Source organism: Charadrius vociferus, unplaced genomic scaffold (assembly GCF_000708025.1).
Source record: "Charadrius vociferus isolate BGI_N301 unplaced genomic scaffold, ASM70802v2 scaffold16, whole genome shotgun sequence".
In the NCBI taxonomy this organism is placed as follows: domain Eukaryota; kingdom Metazoa; phylum Chordata; class Aves; order Charadriiformes; family Charadriidae; genus Charadrius; species Charadrius vociferus.
The window spans coordinates 77,243-103,706 of record NW_009649167.1 but is presented as its reverse complement, the minus strand read 5'-3'; the positions used below and the strand labels follow the sequence as shown (position 1 = coordinate 103,706).

General features: G+C 36.6%; 1 protein-coding gene across 1 annotated transcript in view; it reads right to left on the bottom strand.

Annotated features, from left to right (window-relative positions):
• Nucleotides 1-26,464, bottom strand: part of FRY (furry homolog (Drosophila)) — a 180,333-nt gene that overhangs the window by 79,271 nt on the left and 74,598 nt on the right. Inside the window, exons 14-28 of the mRNA XM_009888386.1 lie at nt 26,231-26,317; nt 24,277-24,448; nt 22,451-22,583; nt 17,905-18,012; nt 13,375-13,630; nt 12,092-12,274; nt 11,116-11,202; nt 9,285-9,544; nt 8,778-8,967; nt 7,893-8,017; nt 7,654-7,711; nt 4,220-4,311; nt 3,857-4,029; nt 1,750-1,910; nt 793-903 (exon numbers count right to left, since the gene is read on the bottom strand). Of these exons, the coding sequence (XP_009886688.1) occupies nt 793-903; nt 1,750-1,910; nt 3,857-4,029; nt 4,220-4,311; nt 7,654-7,711; nt 7,893-8,017; nt 8,778-8,967; nt 9,285-9,544; nt 11,116-11,202; nt 12,092-12,274; nt 13,375-13,630; nt 17,905-18,012; nt 22,451-22,583; nt 24,277-24,448; nt 26,231-26,317 (2,196 nt within the window). The remainder of the gene's footprint in view (nt 1-792; nt 904-1,749; nt 1,911-3,856; nt 4,030-4,219; nt 4,312-7,653; nt 7,712-7,892; nt 8,018-8,777; nt 8,968-9,284; nt 9,545-11,115; nt 11,203-12,091; nt 12,275-13,374; nt 13,631-17,904; nt 18,013-22,450; nt 22,584-24,276; nt 24,449-26,230; nt 26,318-26,464) is intronic.

Sequence of the window (26,464 nt, the reverse complement as noted above, 5' to 3'; positions counted from 1 at the left end):
CCTTTAGGTTTTGCTGTTTGCATTTTTTTAGCAATCACAGTCACCTCTGCTGTTAGGAGACTAGGGAGAACAGCAGGTCAAAGTGCAAGATACCACAAAGGGAAAGAAAGTTCTCTCTCTCTCCACTTGATGTAAATCACCAATCTACTCCTCCTTAATCAAAGAGATAGTCCAGTCAGCTATAAATACAGAAGTATGACTGAGTAGTTACAAAGTCAAAATGCATCTTCACAGAAATGGAAGAGCAAACTGCAAGAATATTATTACATGTTCTTTAAAAAGAAAAAAATAAAAATCTTTCTTTCCTCTCCTGAATCATTTATCCTCTTGACTTCTTTGGAAGATCCACCCACTCACTTTCACTCGGATTTGTTTCATCAGCATCTGTGTTACCAAGCAGGAAGGGGTTTCACATTCTTATTCCACAGAAACCTGAAGCAGGTGGATGGAAGTCCTCCAAATAGAAATATAAATATTTTTGAGCTCAAGCCATTTTTAACCTTTCTTTATCAGCAGATGAAAAGCCCAAATTTCTGTTGCAAGCAACACTGAGCCATAAGGCAATTTTTTTAGCTTATTATTTACCTACATTATATTTTCAGAAATAATAATTCCTTTGCTGTTTTAATGCTTTTAAATTAATTACTTTTGTATTAGAGCCTTGCATAAAGCTATTGTTTCCTGCTCAAAAAAGAACATATACAGTCATAGTTCTTACAGTCGCAAACTCTTTACTCACCCAGTACAGAGATTAAAATTATTCATCAGTATTGCATTTTGATGAGTACTTACACGTAAATCTTGACAAGCCAGAATGTTATCAAGCCATTTGTAAAGATATCCGTCAGGGGAAAGACCAACATTATCAAATACAGGTCCACAGCAGAGCACAGCTGACATGGCCTAAAAACACAAGGAACTTTAGTTACACAAAAAAGTAACAAGAATGAACCTTCCAAACTGATTTAAGCCCAGGTCCAGGCTAACAGGACTGCAACTTGATTTTATTTTTGAGGGAACAATGGTGAAAATGGTAACAGCTGATTTTGCTAGAATTCAATTATTATGTTGCTATAGATGTCACTGGATTTCAAGATAACGCTGAATTTAACCATTTTGGCATGAATATTACAGCCCAGTTTTCCCATTCTTCAAGATACATCTTATCATTTTACCCAGTCTTTACAAATCAAGCCACAAAAACAATTAAAAACCACATATTTTTTAATAGTGTCTTTCTGCAGAAATTCAAATTGTTGTATACCAAGTGATGCAGCCTATACAAGTACATAAGTTATTATTTTCCCAGTTTACTTTTGTGAGTGAGCTGCAACTGGTTTTGCCGCAGAAATGTTTTGTTATTATTGAGCATGTATCCAGGCAAGCGTGGGAGGCGGTCCTGAGATGTGCATGTGATAGTCAATTTGTACTATATTTAATTTCAGACCCTAATATCCTCTCACTGAATCTGATAACCTGTTAATGAACAGCTACATAAAATTTTAAAATGCATTCTGGTTTTGAAAATAATTAGCCTTGAAAAGTGTCCACAAAGAAAAAAATGCATAACTTGAGTGGCTCATACTGTTATACTCTATGATACCACTGTACATGTACATATGGCTATACAAGTTTGCGTCAAGTATCCCAATTCAAATTTCTGTGAAATAAAAGAAAATAAACCCAACAATTACTTTTATTTTGACTAGAAAACTGGTATTACTGATTTTGACAGTGAAACTGTAATACCTTTAACGCACAATACTGATATCTTGTAATCTGATGATTTCTATCACTGTACCGGTCCAGAGGTGTGAACATAATACTGAAAGGTCCTGCCCACTGGCTGAATAAGATGAAGAGGTGATGCCTCAAGCTCTGCTGAGGGAAGAGAAATCTCCTGTGGTGAACTAAGTGAACAGAAATAGAAATTGTTGTGATTTGTTAATGTGAGTTGTTAATACACATTCATGTGGCAGAGATGATGACATGAACTTCAAATTTCTACAAAAAGGGAGTTTCTCTTAAATGCTCAATATACACTTACTCCAAAGTATCTAAGCTCCTTTTAAAAATCTAACAGTGAACAAGATGTAGCTTATTTCTAGGAACCTTCGGTTCCGAATTAATGTGTGGTTATACAAACGTACACCTGACTTTAGAAACAGCATGCAAGAAACAAGTTATAGAAACAGGCTTTTCACTGCCTCCTGCATTCCTTTGGTGGCAAATATTTACTTTTTTCCCCCCAACTTTTTAAACGCTAGCCCAAACAATACATATGTCTTACTCTAATACGGTAATAGGTAGGGACAAGAAAGAAAAGAAACCTGGTGCCTTTTTGTTTATGACAATGCTGTGGTATATTTTCTGAACAGCTAAATTACCTCAGCAAATGAATAATATCTATGAATTCTTAACCATGTGGAGAAAAAAAGAGAAATCTTTTAAACAGTAGTTTTAATTCCCCTAAGTAAAACATGATAACAGAGGCAGTACTACATTTATTAAAGAGACTGGCAAACTGCTACTGGCCAATTATTTTTCACCTAGAAACTGTGCTGGAAGCCAACTAAGTCTAGCTAGACAATACTAACGCAAATCAATATGAACAGTGGCTAAAGATGACAGATGTTGACACAATAAACATTTGTTTGCTAGGAGTTAAATGTTATGGCTTTGTTAGTTATTGATGTATTTTAAAGCTGTCTTGTTAGCAGAATATATTTCTGAATTATTGAAATGCATCAGTTATTATTGTATTCTCTCAAAACATACAACATGGCTGTTTCATTGTGGAAAATTCATGTAACATGCAGTCATTTGTCATGTGCCTTGTAGAACATGAGAATGAGAGGAACGCCTTTGCAAATACTCCTGGCAAAATAACTACTGAAGAAATTCTATATTGTTAATAAGCATCATTCAGAAAAGGAATAAAGGAAAGAAATTCAGTATTTTTTTTATTAGCAGCAGCTAAGAACTTCAGCTCAAAGGGTATTTTCTTACTGTCTTAAATGAGAATAGCAGGGATGCCATTTTTTTCCTTACCTTGTTCAACTATTAGGTACTTTTTATGCATCTCACAGCTGAAAGCAACTCTATGACTTTGACAAAATTTGCACACTGGGAATGTACATGAAAACACACATTCATTATTTACTCCCTTACTGTACTCTTTAGAATTCCTTCTTATTTGTTGCTACCAATGCTTTTACATCCTGTCATAACTGATTTGGAGACATCAGATTTACATAGACTGAGTAATCTCCAGACTTTATCTTCCAGTAATCACATGGAATTTACAGCAGACTTGTTTGGTTTTTTTTCCTATTGGAATTACGTTACATTTCTGAAGTGATCTTGCAATATATAAAAAGCATGAAATAAATTTGAGGAATGTGTGCTGTACAATTGGAGTCAGGTAACATAGGATATAGTCTCAACACCTCAGGCAAGTTTTTCATTACATTTAATATTGTACTTTTTCTGCACCTACCTATATTTGTCAAGCCCTGTGTGAGTTTATAAAGAGTCTGGCAATAAAGCCAAAAGGAAGCAAAGAAGGCCTTACATCAATGAAATCTGGAGGTCACAGACAATTTATTTGCTGGGCTTTTAAAGACATGATTCTTATATATATGTATATTACAAGCTTCCACAAGCTTTACTATTTTTTTATTTGACTCTTACTGGACTTTTGAATACATTTTTGTCCACATTCCTCTTTCCATTCATTATATGACAATTCACAAGCAGCGAAAAAAGCACAGAAAAAAAAGAAATAAAAAAATACTTTTCCACTACATATATTAAATGCAATTTCATCATACATTGAGATAATTTAGCACCATACCTGGAACACACTGAATCAAGTTGGCAATCATTGCACTGAAATGTGCTCTCATATCCTTAAGGATTTCGACTTCTTTATCATTTTCAGCCTCCAGAAGCATGCGAGTCAGATCAACATACTCTAAGAACAAGGCTCCAAGGGCTAATGTATCTCTTTCTAAGGCTCCATTTGTACTAGCATAAAGGAAAGTTGTACATTAATACAGAGTAACAGTGGAGTTATACTTCAGCTTTCTGAAGAAATTAATAAAAATCTCTCAACATCTGACAGAATTCACAATTCTTCAAAGAACATAATGACATAAACTCAGTGTTGTAAACACTGAAAAATATTTCACTTATTTATGACAAGTGATAGTCCTACCTGTCACTTATAACACCAGCATCAGCAAGTAGTTCAAAAATTCGCAGTAACTGCAGTCTTAGTAAATCTCGACGTTCTCGACGTTTCTTGTTCTTGGAATTTAAAAAACACAATGATTTTTATATGCATAGGTGCATACAGTAAAAACTAGTAACTTCAGAAATGTCAGCACAGTAGTGAGATTTAAGAATTCCAGTTCAAGCATTTTCTTCATGAAGGAACTTGACTGCTTTTGGATATTTCACCATAACAATGTGCTTATACACCAACACAGAACATGATCAAATTTTTATCTTTGTAACTATTTTTGAACAAAGAGTTAACAGCTACCTTAGTCCTCATTGAAAATGGGGAAATGAAATAATGACCTACTGGATAAAAATTAATTAATTAATATTCAAGGTTCCTATGCCAAAAAACATGCTATCTTCAGGTAGCAGTGATAATCATGTTAGGTTAACACCACCTGGTTTGGGTGCTGGAAGCATTGAGAAGTGCAGAACAGATATCCAGACACCAGGAAAATATTTTGGTGATTTTCCATTCTTGAACTTGGCAATCCTGCAGCTACATGACCACCCACATTCAAGTTAGCTCCTAGCAGACACCGCTCTAGTACACTCTTGGATGCGTTGGCTGCAGCGGTTGTACACACTGTTAACATACTCCTCCCATGGAACAGGACTACTCTGTTGTTAACTGGTTCACTGTATCTCATTATGTTCTAGAAAGCTGTCCTTTCTGTCTTCCATCTTGCCTTGAAAGACGTGAATGCAACAAGGCCTGTTCTTTGCTGAAGGGCTAAATTGACTTGTTGCTTTGTACCCCACATCTCCACTAAGCAAAAAATGTGAGAAGGTCAAAAAGCTGCCATTGCTCTCAAAGAAATTTGCTGCCAGAACAAGAAAAGCTCAGAGAAAGCTCAAAATTTCCTCTTCAGAATGTAAGAATGGCAATACAGATCAAAGGCTCATCTTGCCTAGGACTCCGGCTCTGCCGACGGCCAGTAGCAGACTCTTGGGAAAAGGAAGTGATACTCCCCCTGTTATTCTGACCCAGGACTGGCAGGCTGCAGCATCCTAGCCAAAGGTTTTATTCAAATCATTATGCCATTTCATATGTCCTATTTAGAGCCCTGTTTTTTTTCCCTTTACACCTTAAAGATTCCACGAAGCGCGTGTAGAGAAAAAAACAGTTTTATTGTAACAGCGTTCAACAGGCTCTGCTGCCTCCTGCAACAGAGTCAGAGGCGATCTGGCAAGCTCTGTGCCAGTGCCCACATGGTGGACCTTGTGTAATGTCCATTTTGGTTTACCCCTGCAGTTCTTGGCTGTACTCTTTCTAGTCATAGCATATGTCAGTTCAAGGAAGTTATTTCTGATGTGTTGGATACCTGCCTGCTGACAGGGAGGGCTGCCATGTTCTCTACAGCTACACGACCCATATACAGTGACTCCTGGGTTTGCGGGTGGTGCTGCCTGCAGGACGGTGGCCCAATTCTTCGTATCAGGAGCAATACAGGGATTAACATTGCAGTCTCTTGTTCTCATATTCCTCTGCTGAAATTTACATGTGCTAAATTTGCTCGTACAGCATGCTGTAAATCTCTGCATTCTTGTGATTCCTTTCCTGAGGGTAGACTGGATATGTATCTTTCCAGAAAAGGCCTTTCAAGTCTAAGTTGCCTTCAATAGTGCACAGGCAGAAATGCAGAGGCAGTGGCTGCACTAACGTGTATTAATCCACTTCTGCCCATTACCAAAACAAGTGACCTTCAAATAAAAGACTTCATAGGGATGGAAGGCTCACAAGTGAATTGAGGTGTGAAGCAACACAGAGTGGAAACGGTAGTGGACATTTGCCAAATGCAGAATTATTAAGAATTGTCCACGCAAAACTTAATGTGGATGAAGTGCCTGCCGGGTGAACTAATTTTTGTTTATTTCCATATTGGGCATAGCTGAGAGCCTCTGTCCACTTATTAATGATTTAACGTTTTCCTGACCATTCTCTGCGCGGCTTCTTCACCAAGACTATCATTTGGCAGGCGAGGACAGCACACCAAGTCGCCATGAGGACACCTTATTGAAACTGCCGTGGAGGACAGAGCAGTGAACACACAGTTTGAAAGTACTTGAGAACCAAGTAAACAAGCCTGGGCAGAGGACAGTATTAACACAGAAAACATTGCTTTCTGTTTATAGCCGTGCAGACTTCTCAGCAGAGCTGCATGGACACAATGGCTGTGTCCACACTGGCAAACAGAGACAGGGACTGTTCATGGCCCCAAAGTCAAGCGGCATAGGCTGCCTCGTATTCACACTGCTCCAGGAGCCCCCAAAAAGGCTGGCTATGACCATGTTGCCTAGCGCAACTTGTGCAATGCTTCTCTGGCCCAAGGCGTTATCACTAAGTATTTTCTTATCACAAACTGCCTGCTCTAACCTGGGGGGTGTTTTGCAGCCACAGCAGTGGTTTTGTAACCCGGCCCTTAGGCTGCTGCACACAGGGATGTCGGGGATGAGGGGAAGCATTGCAGAGGAAAAGCAGCTGGAGTAGTTTGGTGGAGGACAAGTTTGGTGGCTTTGTGCCTTCTGGGGCTTTTCCTGGGTGTGAGCTATATCCAGCACCATCTCAGATTTCTGTCTTGGAGCCAGCTGAATGATCCAAAACAGAGCCAGGGAGGGAAAATTGAGCAGAACGGGAACCAAGGTCCTGTATTCAAGCTCCCCCCATGGCTTTCCCATTTAGCCGTATAGACACATCCTGTGACTAAACTGCTTAGTCAGGCTACAGAGCCTATCACCAGAGGATTTTAAGAACAGTTTAGGCAACATCTGTCAGAAATGACACAAGACTAGTTCATCCTCCCTTGGACAGATCGCATGATGTCTTGGGATCCCTTCTAGCAATACCTTCTATTACAAAGAAGGACAGGACTATAATGAAAGTGAAAACAATGATGACTTTGCCAGTTAACCTGCTGTATTTATAATAAACAAAAAGAGTGCATTGAAATTGAAATAGATGACCCTGCCTACCCTGCAAATAAAAAGCACATCTGACCACTGCCACAAAATGTGCTTGTAGCCCAGCTGTGTTACTAGATATTTTTTCCAGATATTGAAAGTAGATTTCCAATATATCTGAGTTCCCTATGAGGAGGTTCCATATTTGACTGGAAATTTTTCCTCAGAATAGATTTTTATATTGCACATTTTGTATCACTGATATAATTTAAATTAAACTAAGTTTTTATGGAATTGTTTTAAATTATGTTCTTATACACAATTCATAAAATTCTTGTTGCACACAGAGCTTAAATTGTTACTTAGTATAAAAGAACTTTTTTGTTTTTCAAGGAGACAAAATCACTACTTTTAAATTAATTTTGCAATTTAAACAAACTAGTACATTTAATTTCCTCAACTAACCTCTGGTCTTCTTTCTAGGGCTTCTTTCATTAGTGGGTGAAGTTCTTCTACTAATTCCCTAAATTAAAAAAAATGTATTTGTAAACAAAATCTGATCTCCTCTGAAAAGCATCAATATTTTAATCAATACATAAACACTAATGTCTAAAGTGCAAATAAAAAATTGAGTATATTCAAATTACAACAAAAGTAATGCATTTGAATTAGAGGCAAATAATTGAGAATAAGTGGGGAAGTACCTGAAAACAAGGGAATTTGTTCTTCCAAATCCTAACACAAGTGATTCTGTTATTTCTATGCTTTCAAGTCTCATCAAAGGCACTAGCTGCTTTAGTAAGACGCCAACAGATGGAGTTCCAATAGCCTAAAATATATTATGAAATCATTGATATTTAATTGTCAAGATTATCAATACGAAGCAAATACAATTTTTTTTTTTTACAAAAAAATGTCCAAGAATCAATACATATTTAAAAAACATGCTGAAATGATTTTACTATTATGGATATTAATACACCGGCCTAACTGGATGTCTGCTACATCACAATCATCTCGATAAGGTTTAGCGAATAAATACATGTGGGAAATCTCCTTGCTTTCATTCAGATTATTGTAATCTGCTTAATTTCCTGTTTCATTAAAATATTCCAGTAATGGCACTTGTGGAGTTACTGCTCCTCTCAGGTTGCTGCTACTTGAAACTGTATTTCATATAATATTCCTTCCTTTGACAGGCATACAATGTTTATTCAGAAATCTGCCTTAATGCTTAATAATGTTATGAATTTATGAATTGGAGTGCTCTACAAGGAAAGAAAGGGGATGACAAACTGAAATTAACTTCAACACATATGTCCAGAACTTTTATATTTTGAATATACATCATCCAGAATGTGAAAAAAGTAGTATTTTGAATATGCCATAGCTTTTGCCAAATATTTATTGACACACCATATCGATACAGATTATACAGATGTTTTAATTGTTCATTATGTGCCTTAAGCAGTTTCTTTATATCAAAATATTCCCCAAACTGAAATAATTTAACCAGAATATTATTTTGCATGCAGATGCAGTTTAAAACTCTCTTAAATGAATAATTTGCTTGAAATAGGATGCATCACCTTATTATCATAGTTCACTGTTCCATCAGGAGTGGTAGCCATGATCTCCGGTGTTGAAGCACGCAAGTGTCCTGGGCTCATAATACTGGGCTTTGCTACTCCAAAACAGAGAATAAGGTAGTTTCTCCACAAAGTAACGTAGTTGTCTCCACTGCCTGCTGTACTTGTTTTCTTTGCATTAACAGGAATACTAGAATTTTAAAATAAATTGAAATTATTAAAATAATTTCCTGGTCTTAATTACACAGCATCTTAAAATATTTTAAAAGGGAATAAAACAGCCACCAGCCACTATTCAACACAACATGACCCCATGCAGGAAAATCAATGAAGTTAGGAAACTGGAATTTTCCACCTTACAAGTTGCAATTATGAAACTCAAATCTGAATGTTTGGGTAGCACCTTGCAGGACTTACAGACTGATACTTAAACATGAAACTAAAAAAATATTGTTTTAAAATCACACAACCCATAAAAAAGAAAGTTAAATGCAAATTGACACTTACTTTGGATCCACAAGAGGCATTATCAGCTGTAGCCTCGTGAAAGCGTATGGCCAAGCATAGCTGAGAGCTGTAGGACAATGTTTTGGTAAATTCTCCTGTCTAAGAAAACTGAAGAGGCAGAGAACCCATGGGTCTTTAACGGACTGTGCAAATATCCAGACATGAGAAGGACTTTTCACATCATAATGGCTATTTACTAGGACAGCATTCCACTCCACCAGCCACTGCAAATCCACGCTGTGTGTTAATGGGATTGTTGTCTATGGAGAGAAAAGACAAAAAATCACAGTGACAGTCATTTATTCTTTGCCATGTTCTCCCTCAGTACTTGTCTTTATTTTCAAGCTCCATGGCCACCTTCTGTTGGATTTTTTAGACCAACATTTTTCTGCTTCCTGTCATATTGGACTTTCACTCAGGAGGAGTTTTTTACAAATGTTGATAAGAGCTACCTCATTATTTCCCTTCTGGTTCTTCCTTAAAGCTCCTATTTACTGCTATAGGCACAATAACTTGCCCTTAAACCCTATGACGACTATTGATTATGCTGATCTACATAATCTCATTGTCACTTTCTATTTTTCTTGCTTCCTGCACCCATCCACTGTTTCTTGTTTGAGACTGCAATCTGTAATAGCTGTAGACTGTCTGCATGTTCATTGTCTAAACAGCCTGATAGAGCCTTAGCCCATGATTAAGATTCCTACATGCTATTACAATACGATAAATACCAATGCTACTAATAAATATTCTTCATTATTTATCAGGGTATTTGAATATGCATGTAGGGAATTAAGAGGCTGAAGCAGGCACTTAAGCAGTTTTAATCCACTTTGAAACCTGCTATCTTCAGTGGCAAGTAGGGTTCTCATATCAACAAACCATCTCTCTACTGTAATTTAAATTTTGTCTTAAGAAAACAACTTTGTGGAATGAAAACTTAAAATACATGTATTTTGGCATCCTTATTATTCCCTTATCAGACCTGAAATAGTATGTAACAGTTGCCTGCATCTGGAATACACTGTTACAGAAGTAATCACTAAATTACCACTCTGCTGTACTCGTCAGAAACCAGGTACACAGGCCGCAGACTTGCTTTGCTATATTACTAATGCACAGAATTAAAGCACAAAACCCAAACCTTCACCTATAGAAACTGCAACATCCAAACCCAGATGCTGCCATTTCAGCTGAAATTCCAAATTCCTGGGTTACAGAGTCAGAATGTCTCTTGCTTGCTCAGTTTTTGACCCCTCAACTTTCCTGTCTTCAGCTGCACAATGGCCTGATTTCACCACCAGCTCCATGTACCCTTCCTACCCCAGGAAAGGGCACTCCTCAGGCCCATGAGAGAGCAACAGCAGGGATTCACCCCAGCTGAGAATTACTCTAGAGCTTAGGCTTAGGTTTGCAGGTCGGACCACTTCTGAGCATGCAAGGGAGCTAAAGCTTATTCCCTCCTGGAACAGCTGATAGCAGTGACTTCCAAGCGCCCCAAGCATTAGGTGTTGCTGGCAATAAGACTTTCCCAATGGTTCTTTTGGATGCACATCACAGGTCCACAGTCTAGGTAGTTTTGATTATAAATTTTGTTATCTTGTTCCCCCCTGCCCATGTAGTATCTTCTATATCCATAATATGATTATTTTCATGGAACAGATTATCTGGGACATTGTGGAGCCTTGGAGCTCTTGGGTAGACAGCTGGAGCCTTCGAGCTGTATGATTTCTTTGATTTCTAGCAGCTTTATTTTCAGTATTTCATGTCTGATATTTGTTATGTCCACGTGCCATGTAAACACAAGCAGTAACAGTAAAATAGTACTTACTGAATCCGAAACAGCCACATGAATAAAACTTTCAAGAATAGAAGAACTCAATTGATCCATAACATCGATCATAGGCCTGTCATCATCCTGCATAACACAGAGAACACAAGTTAAGTGCTCTCCTGAACAAATTATTTGCCTTCTTATTTTTCTGGTACATGAAATAGAACCACCTAAAAATTAAGCCATGAATCTAAAATGGCTAAAATAACCCCATTGGTAACGATGGCTGCATTTTGGTGATTTTCAAATTAATCTCAGAACCAAGTCCAGGCTGTGGTTTGAAATGAAGTCAATTTGTGGCTACAGCTCACTGCTCACTAAACAAAAGCACACATCAGAAAATCCCAAATGACTTTGGATAGCTGGTATCAAAAGACCGAAAAATTAGCTTACTGTTTATTAAAGCATTCCTTTGCCATGAACACACATATTTGTGTTCTTAGGCATTTAGATGGCTCACTGAGCTGTGACTGCCAACACGCTACATGACTCTCATTTCTAGATCCATAAAAAAGACTTGGAGGTCTTTACTATACAAGCAAAATGTATGTTAATAATCTTAAATGTGTCTTATGCTGTGTTTTTTTACAAAATGCTATGCCACAGGAATGAATTTCATTTCCAATACAAATTTATAATCCTGACAATACAAACATGATCCATGCAGTAAAAAAAGGTTTTACAGTGTCTTACACATTCACGTCATGCCAAGAGAAAATATTAAGTTCCTGTACACGTTTCCCTTCAAATTCTTGTACAAGGCACATGTTATTAATGCTACATTGCTGAGTACACAGAAAGATTTCCAGTGTTAAGGCAAATAAAAATGGTAGGTTCAAATCCAATGCTTTTTTATAAACTGAGTGCATACCTGCTACAATGCAGCAATTATGTTAAAAGCAACTGTAATGGCAGTTTTGAGCTTTATCTTCGGAAAATTTCAATTCAAAGTTCCAGAAAAGGAAAATCATACCTCTGCTTGGCCAAGGGCCAGGAATAAAGCACGGATCTCTCTGAGGATTAAAACAGCTAGCTTACGTGTAGCAACCTGGAAACTACACAGCAGAACCAGTGCAAATCCTTCAACTGCATGTAGTACATTAGAATAGGGGCTTCTTTCAGACTGTATCCTGTGGCTGGATCCATTTGGTATCAACTGTAGAACAGTGCAAGGAGGGAAAACGGAATGATGGTGTTTGAAAATCAGGCCTCCAAGAAATAGTCTATTTAACAAGGACATATAAAGAAACCAAATGTAGAGGGCATGTAAATGCTGAAATAGGAGACTGACAGCATTCCCTCAACCAACTAAGTTTTGTTACTTTAAGCTACCTTGTTCCACAAAACCAATATATGAGCAGAGTCCTTTGGCCAAACTCCTCCCTCTATTTTGCAATTCAACTACCTGCTTTGTTCCATCCTCCACTAAAAAAATGAATGGGTAAGTCAGACTGTGAAGACTTCACACTTTTTCTACTCCAGATAGCAGGTCCTCAGGCCCTTCTCTGATCCTGTAGCAGGCAACACCTTATCCTGGTAGGTGGCCCATCAGTAAAGTGTAACAATATTTACTGAAAAATATGTGAGGCTTTCCCTTTTCTACGTTTTTTGTAATACTATTTTAACCTATTAATTAATGGTCCTCTGCAATACAAAGCAGACATCATACTTGCCCAAAGGAAAAAATTTCCAATGTCATTGGGTCAGGAGATAAGAAGCCCAAAAATCATCTCTCATAGTGATATTATCTGTGGGACAGTGCAGATGGGAGCAGCACGAGCAAAGCTGTTCGGTTCCCAGGAATGTTTGTAACACATGGAGACAGCAGGCTGTAGAAACAATCTGGTTCTCTGATGTTTTTGAATCAACTAAATGAAATGGCTACGGGAAGGGAAGATCCACGTCGCTCTTCTCAGCGTTCCCACTAGCATTATCAATCAGTTTCAGTCCTGGGAAAACGTCCTTCTGCCACATCTACATGCACATATTTCACTTTATGTGCTTTTGTTGATGTGCGTATTTCAGTTTGACATGCATTCTCTTATGTTGCTCAACAACAATAACATCTGCTGTGTTACACAAGGACATAGCTGTCCTCAAAAGACAGCTGAACTAATTACCTTAAAAAAACCCTTACGTAGTAAATTCTTCTCAGGTGAGTAAATACAAAATACATAAACCACAGCAATACCAAGGAACATAATTTCTGCCTTCAATTAGTATAAAAGTTAGGAGACAGATCTCTTGATTTCATACCTCTGCAGATCTGGTTTTTGCCTGTTCAGAAGCTTTTCCTGGAGTATGTATTACAAGCTTCCATTGTGTAAGCAACTGTAGCAGCAACTTCAGTGAAGTATCAAGAAGGGTATGATGCATATCATTCACTTCACGTAGCAGAAAATTAGTGAAACCAAAGAGTACATCCTCCCGCCAGTCAACAAAGTCAACAAGTAGACCCTGAAGGGAATTCTGTGCAATGTGTCGAAGTTCATCATCCATATGGATAGACAGCCTGCAAGTAAAAGTAAATGTCAGGTAATAAAAATCTAAGGAGTGTTTATGGTGGTAAAGAGCACGTGCTTCTTGGTAACTTAACACTGAGAGAAAATTCCCAATGACAATGTAAATTTCAATGATGCAGGGTTTCATTATTACTGACTACAATTAACATCCTTAACCTGTTTTTATACTGTAATTCTTGCTACAACAGCACCTGAACTTATTCACGGATCTGAAAGAAGTCTTTGTTCCACTCCCAAAAGATAGCATCTTTAAAGTACATAATTTGGCAACTTTGCTGTCTCCCTGAACCAAGTATACTTCTGATTTACTCACTTATAAAATAACTTCTATTTAGTTAGGATAACAAAAGTCTTACAGGTTAATACATAATTTCACAATTTAGGTATTTATTTCTTTACTTGCAATATAAAAATAAAAGAATCAAACCACCTCAGCTGCCTAACAGTTAAAATGAATCATTAGCCAAGAAACAAATCACAATTATTGAAAGCAAATCTTCAAAATAAATAAATTGAATTATAAAACTGCTTCATGTTTTAAACAACTTAGAATAGGGAAACGGGTAGAACAGCCTCAGGACTTGTCATACTTATATAAACACATCAGACACCCCCAAAGTCCTTCTGAAAGATGGTGCAATTGTAGATCCCATTTTCAAATTTTATTTCATTCTGTATTTGCATCATGTTGAAGTTCTTGTCAACATGAAAGTTCTATATACTTTCTTTTGACACAAAAATTATCAAACCACTTTTGTATTGGTAGCTTGGCAGAATAAAGCAAATTCAGATCAGTGTGTTCTGCAATTTTTGGTTCACTGCCTTTATGATGTATTTTGTTTTTATTACCCATGAGACTGCAATTTTCTACAGTGTGTTAAACTAATTTTCAAAGTATTTTATCTACATTTAATCTACATAGTTGAAAATGAGGATGCATTATAAAGAAATGGACAGAAAGCTAGGAAAAAAAAAAACCAAACAGCCAAATGGAGTGGAACCAAATTTCATTCATTAGAAGTGTATGATGAGATGTGGCTCGTAATATATTTGGTTCATTATAGCTGCCTAATTGGGAGGCAGGGGACATTTTAGTCAGGTCAAAGGAAAGCAACTGCCATGAAACTTCACCCCTGGTGAATATGACTCCAAAAATAACTGTTACGCTTTAATAACCACGTGACTTTCTATATAAATTTGGAAACACGGTATTTTATTGTGCTAAGAAAGGACCATTTTTGTCTCCTCTTTGGAACACCGAAACCAGAAAAACAAGCAAAACCCCTGAGACTATGAATAAGTCATCCATTAAATGACTTCCACAACGACACAAAGTAATAACAGAAAAGGGGATAAAAAAGACATGCGTCTCTAAACCCAAGTTACTGTGCAAAGGCATTATCAAATGAGATGAAATTCCAACTGAACATAAGAATGCATCTGTGTATTACCACAGGCAGCTTGAGGAAGCAAGTAAGTGTCTTGTTTGTTTTCATTTGAGTCAGTTAAATTTAAGACCTACTTGGGAATTTTTAATGAATGGTTTCAGTGGGCAGTGAAAGGGCAAAAGGTACAGTATATACTTGACATCTGCTTTATGGCTTATAATTTGAATACAGCTGTCCTGGAAGAAAGTCTAGCTGCTGAGTTACCGACTCCTGGAAAAAGCCAAAAGACACATCTGTTGTGAGGATGAAAAATTCAAACTAAATTGTGAATAAAAGAAACCATTAACCCAAAGATGTTGCTTTATCTTTAGAGAAAAGAAAATACTAAACAGCTTTCCATCCCAACAACACAGCCCCACACAAATACCTGGCAGAACAGCTTCTTGTGTTCTTTTCAGAAACAGAGAGGAGCTGAAACCTCACCTCTTCAAAGTTTTTTTATCCTTGTATTGATTTTAGTCTCTGAACCAGAAAAGACACAATAGCGTAATGCAGTGTGCCCTAGAACAGCAAAGACTTACCTCCTGGGACTACTTTTTCATTATTGGGAGAAGCAGTCAATCTGGACCCAAATAAACATGGAATAGTATATAGAATGTAGGTCTGATGCTGGGATAGTCTGGAGTCTTAGATTAAGATTAGCCAGGTATTAATTCCTTAAACAGTTTTTTAATTTCTTCTCTGAAGCTATATTTTTGTAGACTGTTTTCAGTCCGTGCTGTCCCAGACTAAATAGACCTAATTCTTTTGACCCACTGATCTTTCTTTCTCTTGTTCTCTGGTCAGTCTCTTCTTCAACTGCAATGCCCCAGCTTGAATGTTGTTCTCCAAATCAGGCATCCTTGATACTGATTAGCCCAGAAGAACTTTTTCAAAAATCTTTTAGACTTATTTCTATTTATACATGTGAATAAGGTTTGTCTTTTCATAGGAACATCACTTTTTTTGTGTGTGTTCAGTTTGTGATCCTGTTCTGCAATAGTGAGACCCTACCCGGTTATTTCAACATCATCCTATACATCTCCTGAACCATGAACTGTCTGTTAACTGCTTTCCAACCTATTATGCATCCACTTACTTTTACCTTAATTGTGTTTCCCTTGCTTATACTTGAGAACCTGATTTAAAACAGTATCAATGTCTCAAAGATGCTGTAGCATGTATACATGTAGAAGATAAGAGGAGCTTCCCAAAGATCCCCTTGTTGGGGAAAGGCTGAACATGTAATTGCTTCCAAAGTTGCTCTAGAGCTGGTGTCCTCAGGTCCTCTTGATCTCTCACTTCCTCTCAGAGTCAGAGTCAGCTAACCCAGCAGACCTACTGCTTGCATTGTCCCAGCATGGAAATTACCCAAGAAACGCTTACAAACTGCTTGTGGCTAAAGAATCCCAACTGACTTTTTCTGCATGAAGTTTGATGACAGAATAAAGATAGACCAGTGGTTATATGGGCAGTTGTGAGACATAAGGAGGTAAGCACTAATTTATGAAGACATCCACATTAGTCTCCAAACTCTCTTAAGAGTAGTGACGGGTCTGACCTGGACAATCCTCTGTGACTGACAAGCTGTGACCAGAAAGGATATGTGCTTTCTACCAGCTCAGTTAAGGCCATTGCTAAGGATGGAAAGCTAGTTAAAATATTGGATTAAAGGAAAACATGTCCTTTTTAATTTCCCTTAAGCAAAATTGATGTTACTTTTTAATATGGTATCTGTATAATTTGATAATGTAATGATTTAAACCAGCCCACAAGTGATTTATATCAGAGGATGTAAACACAAGGAAATCAAGCTGGCCATGCACCACAGCACACCTACCCTTGGCTGCAATTTTGCCTTGTTTGGCTGTCTGCACTCTTTACTGCTAGCAGAATTAATTGTTTCACTCTTTTAGCACATCACTGGGAGCTGGATGTTCATAGAGCAGAAAAAATGCTTTTGCACGTAACCCTCTGACTCCCACACCTGCCATTCCTCACAGACTTTTTAAAAGCAAGAACAGAGTGGCAAAGATTGCTTCGTGACAGTTACCTGAGAGCAATACGCTGCAAGGGCCTTGTGGTTCGATTTACCACCATAATCCACTTACATAAATAACAGATGCTGGAATCTTTGACTTGGATACTAGAACTGAAATGTAACAGACTTTTCTGTACTGACCAGTACCTGTTATCATAATTGTTTGCAGTAAATCACTGATTTGACGTCCTGAAACCTAAACTGCTTTAGCAGTCATATATAAGAGACTACCTTCTTCAGTGAAGTGAAATCTACCTAGATAAATTCAATGGACCCCAAGCAGGGAGGATATGAAATTTATTTTCTGTCTTATAGTAAAAAAAATAATTATTATAATTAAAATAATCATTATCAATTTTAAAAGTATTTGGAAAGATACCACATATAGCACATATTTTTTTATCAAACAGACACATAGGAATCATAAATCAAAACCAAACAGGTATCTCCACGTTTTTCCACTACACAGAAAAGATATTCTCTTCTGTTAATTAGAATGCTGTGATGGTTAAAAAAGGCAACAAATGGTGAATATCATGAAGAATAGTGAACATCATGTAACCTATATACTGATGGAAAAGAGTTCTGGATGACCTATCTACTGTCTTAGGAAATTAGGAGTCCATAATATAAACACAATACCTGTAAAGGATGCTAGGACTTCTATGAATTACCCACTAACATCAGAGTACTTTCTATAAGCATATCGTTTTGTCTAAGAAACAGTTATGCATTATGTGGTTCCGTTTTTCATTCTGTTCCCCTTGAGCAGTCATTTAATGCTTCAACAGCTTACCTTGCCAGCAAGTCGATCAACTCAAGTTTTGACATTCCATCAGGAAGCAATCGAGGAATAGCAGCAACACATGTTCTGAACAGATCGATTTTTGGTTTTCTTTCACCGCTGAAAAATTAAACCAGAAATTTGACTGAGCTTAACAACTAACTGTGTTAACTGATTCACCTATAGTTTTTCAGAAAAGGTCTGGACACAATCGAGTGCCAGAGGCTTAATAAGATCACCAGGACAGGAAGCTAGACCCTTTAAATGAAATAAGAACGAAACATGAATAAATGTTCCCATTGAATAAATGGGTTTGGTTTTGACATTTTTCAAGCATCGTATCTATACCTCAGAAAAGGTCTGGACACAATCGAGTGTCAGTTTGGTTTTGACATTTTTCAAGCATTGTATCTATACTGTACTTGAAAAATCAATTATTACTGACTCATTTACTTCTCTCTGAGGGGATCTGGCAGATGTATCAAGACGGAGCTATAATGTAGGAGAGTTCCTCCATCAAGATCAGCATTTGCATGATGCAAGTTTTGGATGAGGCAATGAGGAAGAATCTCGGGTGTTCCCCATCACAGTACAGCTGTATTACAACAGTTGTATAAAGCAAATAGCAAATATGTAAGAAGCCCAACAAGCCTGAAGATTCAGACAGTTGCCCTCGATAGGGCACAGATCTGTGGAAATCACACACCACACATTATTACACCAAAAAAGAAGCATAATTTAGAGGTAGGTATGGCCACAGAGCTTCTGTTGATCCTCACCAGAGATAGCAGCACTTTAGCAAGCCTTATCAGCTAACACATTTTAGTAGCCCCAAGGCTGCTCTAATATGTGGAATAGCTCAACTGCTCCCTAACAGCCTGGGAAAGTGGTTGAGTCTAAAGTTCAGCATGAATCAAAAACTAGGTTGGGAGTCCTTAAGTCTTCCAAAAGTAGCTCAAGTTTCAGCTGCTGATTATTTTCACAATAGATGCAGTTGTTTTCTGACTTGTTTCCAATCTTTTTTTTGTAGGAATGCACATTAAAGAAGTCCTTCAGACAGACGCAAAAATGTGGGTTTTTATTTGCTCATTTTTAACGATCTATTACTTGATGATTGAGTACAGAGAAATTACCAAAGCATAATGGCATTTCAAACTCTACAGTCTTTCCCACAATATTACTAATTATTAGCCTGTAATACGCTTTTGAGGAATCAAAAGAGCAAGGTCCTATTTAGGGACCCTACTATAAGACTGTTCTGCTTTACTATGCTTCCGATTGAACTAGAAAAGAATGGGGGGAAAAAGAGAGACACCAAGAAACATTGTAAGCTACTTAACACCACACTGAAATTCAGTGACAAAAGGGGAAAGGAACCTAGTTTTCCTGCACCCCAGCTCAATTCCCTGCTTACTACATTACTACGTCTCTCCACCCAGCAGAAGACATTGCATTTGGATACCTTACTTCTGTGTTCAGTCACAGCAAAAGCCTGACTGTAATACCATCTCACAAGTCTAAAATAAGATTTATAGAGTAACACTGAGCATTCACTGAAATAATAGGTACAGAAACTGACACTAGGCTTACTTAATTCAAAGATTAAAGACAGCTTTTTAGTGAATACCATTCTTTCTCTTAACTCCCTATATACTTATCAGCTTGGAAATGTATAACATTAATAAAATAATATGATGATATGATTTTAACCTACTGACTTAAATTGTACAATGAGGGGAAACTATTTTTACAATGAATTAACTCTATCTCATTGTACTTGTGTCCTGTATCCTAACAGAACTCGAAAGGTGTCAGCAATTGACTTGAAAGAGAGTAAAACACAACATCTTGCCTAAAAACTTGGTTATGAACTTTGAACTATTCTTGCTAATGCGAATACTAGTTGTGTTAATAACTACTGCAAAATATTATATTTTTATAGTTGTAACCAGTAAAGTGCTATTGGTAATTTTATCTGCAGGCAAGCCAATGAGTCTTCCTTGCTGACTGAAAGCAAACTTCGCAGAGTTTCCTCATTATCAGTCCACAGCAAGGGTAAACAGTTCGTGCATTTAAAATGGAGGCAAGTAAAATAATAGTCTGAGAGGAAGCTGTTATGAAGGCAAATGAGTAATTACTTGTAAATATAATATCTGTGGGTGTTTTGTGGCTTATCAGCTGCTCAGAAGACTAGCAGGAGAAGATCCAAATCTGAGGCTAAATTTCCCAACTTATCTCAGCTACCAGGCACAGCAGGCGAAGTGTCTGGCAAGGGGGGCCCCACAGGGCTCTGCAGTCATCTCTGGCTGACTCAGGATCCAACAGGACGAGCTCTGGATGAACACACCGACAGCTGTCCTCACCCAGAAGCTTGTGTTTCCACACCGGCCGTATCAGATTTTAGCCAGGTATTGTCAGCAAAAATCTTTAAAGTACTTGCAAGAACAGGTTTGTACATTAGGAAAATGGAAGCCCTATTCTGACTAGATGTTGGAAAGTATTTATAACCAGTATTGAAATTCATATCCCAGTGAAGGATGCAAAGGATGCTCCTTAGTCAAGATTTTAGTAAGACTCTTCAGAGTGGCATTTACTGCTTCAACAATAAATGCTTAAAGGATCAGCCATTAAATACAGAAGCATGTCTAACACTGCCAAAGAATATTCCAGAATCTGTATACTTTAAAATGTTATGACTATTCATTGCCTAGCTACATCCCTCTGATTCTTATTTTATCTTTTATTACAAAAATCATTATGGCACTCAGTTTATACAATAACATTGACTATATGTAAATATGAAAAAAGCCATAACTTTAAAATATAGATAAATGTAGTGTTGTATCTATGTATTAAAGCCTATAAGAACTCAAAATACATATGTAACTCTAGTGAAGCATGAAGTTCTGTGAATAAAATGATAAGCAACTACATAAAAGCTACATATTGGCTTTTCCAGCTATCATGCACAATGCAGTTTTTAAAAGGGCCATTTTAAATGCTGATAGTAACAGCTAATGATGTTTTTCATGAGTCCACATGATTTTAGATTGACTGGTAATAAAGCATCCCAGATATTTTTTGTCTTTGGAAGAACAAGTGAAAATGTGTTGTAATGTGTTTTTCCTTTCAAGTGTATATATTAAGTTACAACTCATCTGGATATAATGTACAACACAAGAATATTGTAACTTACATGCCTAGATCTTCCAACCTTAAAATCTTTATGTCTCTGACAAAAGTTACTACCAAGCCATAAGATTTCCTGAAATTTAAAACTCTTTTAATTCTATTTGTTCACTGCCTCTAAACATAAACAACACTTTGGTGATGCTGAGAAACCATAGGAAGGACACTTACAGCTGAGGTTAAGTACACTTTTTATCTAAGTGCTCAAGGTTTTACTATGCAATTATATTTTGAAAATAAAATGTGAGTTTCAAAATTCACTTTCCTTCTCGCAAAAGCCTGGATATGCAAAATGGTTATGAAAACTGGCTGTGAGTACTGAGCAGTATACTGGGTAGTACTGTAAGAAAAATATGGAATAGTAATATTGGCATTTAATATAAATAAAGTAAGATAATGCTAAAGACTCAAAGAGCTTACAATCTTATCTAAACAATCACAGCAACAAGGGCAGAGGAATGACATTAAAATATAAAGATTCTATCAGCTGTAAAAGGTAGTTGAATTCAGCCAGTCATTCCAGTCTATCTACCACTCAAGGTATTTTTAGCAAGTTGTCTTTTTTTTTTGTTTGTTTTTAAAGTATATGAAGAAAACACTCTTGAAGAGATCAGTGTCCTTTTCATTACACCTCAAACTTTTTTCCCCGGGGTTGTTTCTCTTGTAGCATAAGTACCATGTTCACCTCTCTAACAGGAAAGATATGCAAAGTAACCTTACAGTTGGGATCTCTACAATCCACGTGTCAAATGATGTCTCTGTGTCTCTAAAGTTTACTAGATGTTCACCTCATTAAAACTCTCTCCAAGAAACTTTCCTCAATAATTTTGGATGCGAGTGTAAAATGCTGCTGTTCAACACTGCTTGAGATGTACTGGTTTGATTCTGTTCCAGTGGGGTACCGCTTAAATCCAAGATTCTTATCACAAAATTACTTGGATTTTTAATTAAGATCTGATTTTGATTACAGGCATGAATAGTAATGGGAATTTTGAAAGATTATTATTAATAGGGATTTACAGAATTTGTTGCATTCATTTTGAAGTTCAGTGATGCAAATATACCCTGAAACAGTGTTCTGAGTGTAGGCTGACAGGTCTTCCACGCTGGGCTTTCAACTTCTACCATCTAAACATTCATAGGATTCACACGTGACTTTGGCTATATCAAGAGCATCAGTCCAATTCCAAACACTCCAACATGCAAAGAATTACAATCAACTTGTCATAAACAGTTTTTCAAAGTATACACTAATTAAGCTAAATGTTCCTGTTTCTTGCTGTTTCTCTGATGACTCATGATAGCCAGAAATAAAGTTCTGAAATTAAATCTCAATATTTTATGGCATTTACTGTTCTTTAGCACTCACGTAATCATGTCTTCAGGTTCTTTGTTGAGCATCTGTATGTTGGTTAGCATCATGCACCGCCCCACTTCCTTGTCAAGATGTCTGAGTATGTTGTCCACAGCTTTTCTTACTTGAGAATAATATAATGACATACCTGCAACAATAGGCATTTTTGTATAATTTGGGATATTTACAGATATATATATATTTTGAAAAAGAAAGCTGTTTACTCATGCTGTGCTGCATGAATTAAGAAAAATGTTTTCCCCATGAGACAGCATATTCCACTAGTAATGATATCCTGATTCCAAGACGGAATATATTGCCCTCTCCAAAAAGAATGCTATTGTATGTAAAAATAGCCCAAGTGCTATATATATACACACATATTTTTCCTGGAGAAAAAAAAAAGTCAAAATATGTCCCTATATAGTCAAAAGAAGCTGCACAGTTTGCCAAATTATGAAACATATTTTGTGACTTTTCATGACAAAAGTAAAAGCTCTGATCCAGTAGCAAGGTTTAAAAACTACAGGCAAAGAAAAAAAAAGGAATCAGAATGAGCTCTCCTAAAACTTATTTGGTATGGAAATTAATGGCGTGACATTCTATGTGAAAAACAATATTAGACATACGGCTTTACAGCAGCTGATGGACATCAAATACCTTAAAAATAAAACTTGAATTAACTTTTTTCTATATTCATCAAAGGCTAAAATTTTAATGTTCTTAATGAAATTTTGTATATTAACACTGAACAATATATTTTTCATCATCTATTCTCTAGTCAATTCTTTTCCTATTTGATAAAGACATGTGAGCTTAGAATTTCAAAATTACATCAATTTTCAAATCTGATAAGGTCAAAAGTTCAACGGCATAGTAGAAGGCAAAAGAAAATATAGGAATTACCTAGCTTAATCTTACATGTTATACATGGAAACTAGAATATTGTATCAAAGAATAGTGAAGAAATTCCTAATAAAATATAAGAACTAAATAATGCAAACCTTTATTATCAAATGCATGAGGAGTAACCAAAATGAACTGAATTAGTCACAGCACTAAATACTATGTCTGTTGTACATTTCAACAGCAGTTGGTCTTACATTACTTATTTTCCTGATATTACTACAATGACCGAGTAACAGTTCAATACAGGTCTTTGTCACTTTTCTAGAAATATGTAGACTTTGTTTCATTCACGTGACTTTGGGGACTTAATGAAGTGCTAAGGTCAGTAGGCAAATTTTCTTCTTTGCCAGCAAAACCAGGCACCTTCAGAGCATAAAACAGAAACTCTTTTCCTACAGCGCAGGGCTCTCTCTCTACATTGACTACAAAGGAAGCCCAAGGTAACAGTGTTTTGAATTTAGGCACTTCAGTTCAGTTTTATTTTAGATTTAAAAGTTTCTGCCATTTTCAAAGTTTCACTTGGTGTGAGATACTGCAATTAAAATGAGGATATCAAAGGAATCTGCTGGTTTTCAAAGCTGGTACATTTTCTGAACAAAGGCACTGTTTCTAATAAGATGAATATCCATGAGTAAACACAGCTATTCAGCACTGAAAGAAGCTAATTCTTAACTATCTGTGTACTTAACTCCCCCAGAACACAAGGTTACTACCACTTGTGTAGCACCACTGAGGACTTTTCCTGAAAGTAATTAAAAACCCCAGTATTTGTCAAACTAAACCATGTATTTAATTAGAATGCACAATAAAGTAAATGTTTACAATAAAGAAATAAATCGAATACTTAGAAATAGTACATTCTGCTCAGGTATTGACGACATTTTCACATTCATTCTCATCCAAGTTTCTATATTTTCCATTCTCTTACTGACCTATCATTTTAGCTTCCTCCTCTGTAAGAGTTTTGCTCAAATACGTTTTCTTCACTCTCAGAGTGTTTCCAGAGGGAAGGACAGCTCCAGTCACTGGCATTGGAGGTTCACCATCTTTTTGCTGCAAGCTATCAGCAATTACCAAGAAAGCTCTCAGTCCAATATTCATTCTCTGTAAAGTTCAGAAGATGAATGAGTATCATAATCAAATAATAATATTCTACTCAGATTCTTCAATCGCTTTAAAATTTTGAGTATATACTTGACAGCATTTGTTCCATATCTCCACTACATTGACTAGTCTGATATCTTTTACAAAAAATGCCCATGAAATAAATTGTGAATTCATATCTGCATGCTGACCAGCGCTCCCTCTTCTCAAAACTTTATTTCCAAGTATTAAGTCAAAGTCATTAGCACATTATCTCTTATTATCAAAGTCATTAGCACATTATCTCTTTACCTTCAGGACAAAACACATGGATTTGACCTTGAGTTTAGTAATACATCTTAACCGGACCTTCAGTTAAACACAAATGTCCTATGTGGTCATTATGAAAAAAGATTAATAACTGTCTTGAAAGGCCCCAGGGTTGACCATACTGTGTGAAAAGTCTGGAATGGTGCTCAGCGCTGAAACTGCAACGTGAAAACTCCAGAAAGATGAGGCTAAGTGACCTGAATGTCTTCAGGGAATTCACCAGAGGAAAACTTGCAGGCTTTGCGTTGCAATGACTGAAAGACTAGAATCTTTCAACTTCCCAGGAACATGTTCCAAAAACTCAGAGGCTGTCCTACTTACAGTCTCCCAGAGGTGCATTTACATAGATTATGGGTATTTTGTTAGAATGCTGACATCTATGTACATCAAAAAGCAGCCCTATTATTTCGTTGGTTTCAGACCTACGTTGTTGAGAAACAGTAACATTTCAGATGTTGATTCATCAAGCAGGTAGGGACTATATCCATTCCCTATAAGCTCGGCTTCATGCAATGCTAATACACAACATCCTCCTTCCTCAGTTGATACTGCAGGTGACTTTGACCTAGAACGCGGTGGGGACTGCCTGCTCAAGAATTCTGTTTCATTTTTCTTTACTCCATTGAAGACAGGGTGAAAGCTGTGCTCAAAGTAAAGCTTTCCTTTTACCTCTATTGCGTTTGACAGTAATAAGTTTAATCTACTGTTCCAAATATTTTCTTCTATCGAATATAATTTCTGTAACTTAACTCATTCTATTTTAACATCTTAGTGAATGACTGTTTAATACTGGAAGATTAATATGGACATATTTTATGAGATGATCACAATTGCTTTTTACTTTTCACGTGTTTATTCTTAATTTTCAAATGAAAATGTTTTCAAAATTATAATCACATACATTATTTTCAACAGAATTTTTCATTATTTTGCCACTTTTATTTTGATTTTTATTTTAAGTTTTTCAAATTTCTGATTGTTTTCTCTAGGGAAAGCATGAGGAAGCTGACTCATTACACTAATGCTACTGGAGCTTTACCAGTCAGAGTGATAAAACTTTATTAGTTTTTTCTTTTCTGTCATCTTCAGTTCTTCTTTCATCATGTCACTTTTTCAGTAAAACTGTTTGGAAAAACATTGAAATTGTCACAGAAAATTTATTTTTATACTAAGGTAGTTTAAGGCATTGCATAGAACAATAGCAGAGTGTTAAGCAGAGACTGCAATCAATAGTTTTATTTATCTTTTTGCTTTCTACATTTGCACTACATCGCATTTGATAATCTCCACTGAACAATCATGAGATAGGCATAAACAGTGTGACATTTCACAGATTGAAGTCCACAGATGTATTTTACCAATAAATCAAGTTCAATATTTAGCCCATAAAATGGACAAAGGTGGATGCATGCTTAGAATGTAACCAGAAAGTAAATGTACACTAACTCAAAAAAATGCAGATGTAAATCATACCTCAGGGTTGAGACTGAAAGCTTTTGCTGGTTTTCCAACACAAAGGAAGTCAAAGATAATTTCTTTCATTGCAAAATCTAAACGTTCCTAAAATAATAAAAATATTGCAAATCATTAAGCTGCTCACTTCTACTACTTATTTTCTTTAAGGCAATAGAATGTTGAGAACCAGTTTATTCAGGATTTATTTAAATATATGGAAAAACAGTTTTTCAGAAGTATGCAGAACATGTT